At 53.0% G+C, this 7,068-nt stretch overlaps 1 protein-coding gene across 1 annotated transcript; it reads right to left on the bottom strand.

The window, feature by feature from the left end:
* Window positions 1-250: 250 nt before the first annotated feature.
* slc25a1a (solute carrier family 25 member 1a) lies at window positions 251-7,068 on the bottom strand. Its single transcript, XM_069184414.1, has 9 exons — window positions 6,579-7,068; window positions 5,833-5,940; window positions 5,099-5,198; window positions 3,874-4,012; window positions 3,470-3,554; window positions 2,169-2,273; window positions 1,799-1,914; window positions 1,629-1,702; window positions 251-1,061 (listed from the first exon to the last, which is right to left on the bottom strand). The coding sequence occupies exons 1-9, from the start codon at window positions 6,823-6,825 to the stop codon at window positions 947-949; spliced, it is 1,089 nt and encodes a 362-aa protein (XP_069040515.1). The 5' UTR covers window positions 6,826-7,068; the 3' UTR covers window positions 251-946.

Below are 7,068 nucleotides of genomic sequence, written 5' to 3' on the forward strand. Positions count from 1 at the left end.
ACTGCAATTGCGACATGAGGGCCGGTGTGAGCCACTGGACTAAACGGATCAGATGGATTTAACCCCATCTCTACTTCAGCTAAAGAAGGCTGTTTATATGCCGGTGATGTTGGTGAGTGTGTTTGGTTAATTAAAAACACATGTTGTGGCAGCCAAACCATGGAGTAAGGAAAACTGGTGCCCAGTCAAAAAACGAGTGTGGGTGACAAATTCCAGCATAAGCAATTTTTCACCAGTGACACGAAATACATTTAAAACAACAGCTCAGTTTATTTTGAATTTGTAACGCAGTGTTAGCAGAACAGACACAGTCTGACAGCAGGCTGGTTCAACAAGCTCAACAAGGCCTTGGCACAGAGATGTAGGAGTGGGCACAGGGTGGCACAGCTCAGAGCTCTCCTGCACCCCCATGTCTGCAGTAGGGGAGCCCCACTCCTGACGGGCCTGAACGAACGTCTCAAGAACAGGGGGGAACAGCAGAGAGTCTTGAAACGCACAGAAATGGACTCGGGACAGCTGTGTTTAAGGCAAGACGTGCAGGAGCCAGAGAAACCAGTCAAAGTATTTCTGCACCCAGCAGCTCCCAGTCTGAGACAGTGGAGCGTTTAATGAGCACGGCTTCTACAAGTGTCAAAGCAGATTTCTACAGACCACAACAACGGCGCTTTTTACCTGTTTCCAACGGGAGAGCGCCCCCTACTGGGTTACCAATATGAACTGACTACTTCCTCCAGTCTCCACCAGCACAGTATATCCACCGCTATTCAAACCCAACACTGGGGCAGGAGCCTGTAGCAGGTGTCAGGCCCTGGAACTGCAACGCAACATAACCAATTCAATCTGAGACGGTGAGAGACTTTGAAGCGATGCTTTCGGAGGAAACTGCCGATGACGGTGGTGGCAATGTTGTCCGCGTCCAGCAGGGGGCGCTGGCGGGCTGGGCTCCTCAGTCCGTCTTCCAGACGCCGTTCAGCAGCTTCACCACCTCCTCGTAGATGACGAAGACGATGGCCACGTCGAGGCAGACGCGGCCCAGACGCGGCACCGTGCCCTTGTAGAACCTGCAGGTGGCGACAGTGACTCAGGGGGCGTGGCTGGGCGGAGGCAGTGACTGTATTTCAAACCATTCAAGCCAGATTCACCACACACCCGTCCTCTTGCTATGCTGATAGCTGAATTGCTGAAAAACCAACTGCAGCACAGGGATAGTGAGTACTGCTGGGCTCTCGGTGGTGATCTTGCAAATAATTCTAGTGCCCTCTTGGCACACAGTAGCCCCAGGTTGGTGCAGATGATAATATTAATTCTTTGTACTTATGCAGCGCTTTTCTGGACACTCCACTCAAAGCTCTTTACAGGTAATGGGGATCCCCTCCACCACCACCAGTGTACAGCCCCACCTGGATGATCCACCAGTACACTCCCCACACACCAGCTCTCAGTGGGGAGTGTACTGGTCAGAGATGGGGATTATTAGGAGGCCATGATTGGTAAAGGCCAATGGGGTCACACCCCTTCTCTTTTTGAGAAACGCCCTGGGATTAATGACCACAGAAATTCAGGATCTCGTCTCATCCGAAGGACGCTGCTTTTCCCCCAGTGTAGTGTGCTCCAGAGCAGATACTCACGCCTGCGGCCCCTCGTTGCGAAGGATCTGGAAGGCGCAGTCCACTGTGCTCCTGTAGCGGTGAGCCTCCAAGCCCTGTCGACACAGCAGCACCCAGTCAGAGCCCTCGGGCACACGGACCCAGTTTGGTCAAAGACCAAGACACCAGTGAGGCGCCGGGGCTTCACACACCTGCATCCGCGTCTTCACCACGTCCAGGGGCGTGTTTCCCAAGACGCTGGCCGCTCCCGCCGCGGCCCCAAACACCGCCGTCACCAGGGGGTGCATCTCCCGGCAGGGGTCATCGCCTAGGAGACAGACCCGCCTGCGGTTTACTGGGTCGGGCATGGGGGCGTGACAGACGGGCTGATCTCACCCCCCCAAAGTCCCAGTCTCCCCCCCCACAATAACAGACACCACACAAGACACAGTAACCCTAAGAAAGACAGGAATGAACGGTTCAGTCTCAGGTCCGGCTCGGCTCAGACGGGCTCTGGAAAGGCTGGAGCTCCTGCTTCCTCCCGGACTGGATCTCCGCAGGAGAGGTCAGCTGCTCCCTTACCTTTGTACCAGTTGCGCAGTGAGGTCATGACGTAGAAGCGGATGGCCTGGTTGGACCCCTGTTTGAGCACCGTGGCCGTCAGTCCCTGGTAGGTCCCCCGGAGTCCTGCAGCAGAACGCAGGCTTGGGACCGAGGCTGCAAACAGCTGCGGGCGGCCAAACCCTCTCTTGTTCAGTCTCTATCAATTTGTTCAATTATTTTCACTGCAGCTGTGTAGTGCTGTTCATCTCAAAGGACCTCAGACCACTTCCCTTACACCAGAGGATGCACTTCATTCCCCACTATAGATCAGCTGCAGGGCGACAAAACTGCTTCACCGGCTGCATAAAGGGGGGGACTCTAGTGATCCCTGACTGTACCTGCTCAGTGATGTGTAATCGGAACCCTGGGGTGACCACCCCCACTCCTAAAAATGGTGCTGTGGGATTTTTCGGGACTAAGCAGTCAGGGCCCTGGTTTGACATTGATCTGCAAACTGTGCTCCAGGTGGGAGGGGCGGAGCGGTGGCTCTGTGGCTCAGGATCTGCGCCTGTGACTGAAAAGTTGCCGGTTCAAATCCCGCAGCCGGCAGAGGAATCCTACTTCATTGGGCCCCTGAGCAAGGCCCTTCACCCCAACTGTTCCAGCGATGCTTTACAATGGCTGACCCTGCCCTCTGACCCCAAGCTTCTCTCCCTGTCTGTGTCTCATGGAGAGCAAGCTGGGGTATGCGAAAAAGATACTATTAGCTATATGATACCTAATGCAAGAAATTATGTAAACAGCTGGGATTAGTGTCCAAACCACCCGTCGCGATGGTGAACCAGCCAGTAAGACAGCACTCCTAGGATCAGTTTAACACTTTATTGCCATAACGACCAGGTCAACCACCAAGGTCAGTGGCTGCCAACAGACCTCAGGAATGATCTGATCAGTTCTTAATATATTGTTGAATCAATGTGTTAATAATCGAGTCATTAACCAGACAACGTGCTGCACAGTGACTCTCAAGCATGGCAGTGGGTGGACAAATGTCTCAATTAGGCCGTTTTAGGCTCAGAGATGCATAATTATCAGTTCTCAACACTGAAACAGCCTTTCAGTTTTTTGAATCTGTACCCGCACTGCACTGGTCAATTCAGAGACACTGTGACACCAGTCTGTCAGGTCCAGGCAGGAGAATGGAAACCAGCTCAGGTTCATGGTTCTGCTAAACACTCTTCCACATCCAAACCACTGCACGAGCTGGAAGTCCAGGGACAAGCTCGCCTCCGCTGCGGAGAGAGGGGTGCCGAACCCCGACTCAAGTGCCCCACACTCACCCTGGTCCCGGATGATCTCCCGGATCCCGTGGAAGAACCCCCTGTAGCGCGGTCTGGAGGAGCACTGGTCGTGGATGAACTTCACCTGCGGGGCATGGAGCAGTCAGGGGCCGACTCCGGACAGCACGGACCCACACGGACAGTGTGGGAGGTGCTGGCTGGGTCACCCCGATGGCCTCCTGCAGGAGCCCCAGAGCAACACAGACAGGAGGAGGGCAGCAGGGAAAAGAGGAGACTCCTCTTTTCGGAAGGGATGTGTGTGTGTCAAGGATGAACGGCCAGAGCTGACGTTGATCAGCGTCAGACCAATTAGCTATGAGCCACCCACGAGGGCCTCCTACACCAGCAGTCTGATAGCAGTGCCCACGCCCAGTCCCCCCTGCGCCCCCTGTCCCGGGACTCACCTTGATGGTCTCCATGGGGCACACGACCAGCACGGCCTCGGCCACCCCTGCCGCCAGCCCGCACAGCAGGCTGCGTGAGCTGTCCAGCCGCCCCGCCGCATCGCGCATGGGGTTACTGACCAGCTCGAAGGTGCCGAACCTGCAGGGGGCGCACACACACACACACGCGTAACTCCCTTCCCTAGACTCGGGTCCTGTGGAGCTCTCCTGCTTTTAAACCTTTTTCTCCCCTTCCTTCAGAGTTTTGGGCCTTTACAACGAAAGGTGCTATGATATATATAACATAATTATTGTAGCAGCCCTGTATAATATTGTGAGGATTATCTATCTAATGCTATCATTATTATTACCACAGGCAGGTATAATATCATTAGTATTATCACATGTCTGTACAATATTATTAGTATTATTAATGCAGTCCCGTATAATATCAGGAGTATTATTACCGCATTCCTGTATAATATTAGCAGAGTAGTTACTGCAGTCCTGTATAATATCAGCAGTATTACCATTAGAGCAGGCCTGTATGATATCAGCAGTATTATTACTGCAGTCCTGTATAATATCAGCAGTTCTATCATTAGAGCAGGCCTGTATGATATCAGCAGTATTATTACTGCAGTCCTGTATAATATCAGCAGTATTACCATTAGAGCAGGCCTGTATGATATCAGCAGTATTATTACTGCATTCCTGTATAATATCAGCAGTTCTATCATTAGAGCAGGCCTGTATGATATCAGCAGTATTATTACTGCAGTCCTGTATAATATCAGCAGTATTACCATTAGAGCAGGCCTGTATGATATCAGCAGTATTATTACTGCAGTCCTGTATAATATCAGCAGTATTACCATTAGAGCAGGCCTGTATGATATCAGCAGTATTATTACTGCAGTCCTGTATAATATCAGCAGTATTACCATTAGAGCAGGCCTGTATGATATCAGCAGCATTATTACTGCAGTCCTGTATAATATCAGCAGTATTACCATTAGAGCAGGCCTGTATGATATCAGCAGCATTATTACTGCAGTCCTGTATAATATCAGCAGTTCTATCATTAGAGCAGGCCTGTATGATATCAGCAGTATTACCACTAGAGCAGGCCTGTATGATATCAGCAGTATTAGCACTAGAGCAGGCCTGTATGATATCAGCAGTATTATCTTCACCGCAGGCCTGCGTGGCGGGACGTGACCCCTGGCCCCTTGGCGTGTCTTACCGGACAGCTGACTTGGGGATGGAGCCGTATAGCAGCGAGCTGAGCCCCCGGTACAGCCCTCTGAGCCCGTGGTCCTGCACTGTTAGCCTCACACAGTCCCCTGCAGGAGCACAGGCACAGTGTCAGGGACAGCACCCCCAAAAAAAAACCCCACACCCCTTCAAACACACTCCTAACACCTTCCAGCACATATCCTGCTAGGACCTTTGTCAGGGACCCAACCAGGGAACATCCCGCCACACAGCTCCCCCTATAGGAGGAATCAAAGATCCCTCATCAATTCCTGGTTGGCTGTCAGGAATCGCCAGCACCAGAGCTGGACAAAGATTTGTTTTTCTAAGCAGGCAACCAGCAGGGGGCCCTGGTCTACAGCCAGGCTGCAGCTGATAGAGAAGCTCAGAGCAGTACACAGAGACACCAGTTCAGGCTCCCAGTGCACCAGTCCTGCACAGCCACCTTTCATTACCTGTAACGCGCTTTGAGCGGAGTGTCCAGAAAAGCGCTATATAAGCGTAAGGAATTATTATTATTCACCTGGGGTACCCTGCCGTCCTGCGCCGACAGGTCGCAGGTGTGCAGGACTGAAGACAGGAGAGCTTACTTTACACAAAGGGTTGTGGGTGTCTGGAACATGCTGCCCAGAGCCCAGATCCCCTGGGATTCGTCCTGCGAAGGGCTCCCCCGGGTACTGGTTACTCCACTCTCGGACCCTGCCGTGCCCCCCTCCCCCTCACCGATGCCCCGGTAGCGCGGGGGGTTGGCCCTCTCGTCCAGCTGCAGCTGAGTCTTGACGTACTCCGTGGGGAAGGTGATGACGATCTCGATGCCGCCCGCGATGCCACCTGGGAACAGACACACAGAGAGGCGCGTGGGCCATGGTGCCCGGGCATCACCTGCAGGCCCTGAGACCAGCCTCCGCCTGAGCCGAGCGAGGCAGGCTGGAGAGAAAGATACACCCTCCGTTCACTAACTCAGAGTCGCAGGGTCTGCTAGCTCTGGTTAGGTTGGTTCTGCATCCTGTCCTCGCGGGTGACGTCATCTCTAGCCGCCCCTGGGCCCTCAGGCTGAAGCCTCTGACGGGGGCCGCCGGCAGAGGGCGCTGTGCGTGAGGAGGGGCGGGAGCGACACAAGAGGTTCGAGTCCGGTTTGGCTATAATACTGCCACTAAAACAAAAGGATGCGTGACAGCTGACGCAAAATGAATGAAAATAACTGTCTTTAAAAATGTACAGTGAAATCAAATGTCCCTTAACACGCTATGAACTTACTGTGGCAGGTAAAGATACCTAAATGTATACAATACGAGTCGCCAGATACCAGAACAAGAGCCCAGTTATTTGTTAAAAATATCTCTGAACGTCGTTTAAAAAAGGTCAAAAGAAGATTCATCAACAACGAGATTCGCCAGATGGGTTATAACAAAAAACAGAAGAATCTGAAAAATCGTCCGAGTGGGTAGGCGGCGTGGACACGGGGTTACCTGCTAGAATCGCTTTCCCCGGGTGGGTCACCTTTCTCCCTCCGACAGCGGCGGCCGACAGCGCCCTCCTGCCCCCCGGACAGAGACCACACACCCGGGCGGGGCCGGCAGCCGCCCCTGCCCCAGTCCCAGCACACCAGTCCCGGGCTGGACTCGGGGTGAGAGCCGGGGGGGACAGCTGCGGGCACCCCCTTCTCAAGCTGCAGGGTCCTTCTGACACTGTGAAGGGTTTTAGTAAAGACGACATGCTGACAAAAAAGCACACGCGTGTGAATCTGAAATTATGTGCCGCGAATGTACTGCTCCTCAGTTTTGCTTAGCATCCATCCGATTTCAGGAGCAAACCACAGACAGAAGACAGCAATAATAAAGCTCGCTATCAGTCATGAATATTGAATCAAGGAAACCACGGACTGCACCGGGAACCCCCCAACTCCCATTGGCCACGCAGGTAATTTTCATAATTCAAGCGTCTGTACTCTTTAAATAT

Source organism: Lepisosteus oculatus, chromosome 26 (genome assembly GCF_040954835.1).
Source record: "Lepisosteus oculatus isolate fLepOcu1 chromosome 26, fLepOcu1.hap2, whole genome shotgun sequence".
Lineage (NCBI taxonomy): Eukaryota > Metazoa > Chordata > Actinopteri > Semionotiformes > Lepisosteidae > Lepisosteus > Lepisosteus oculatus.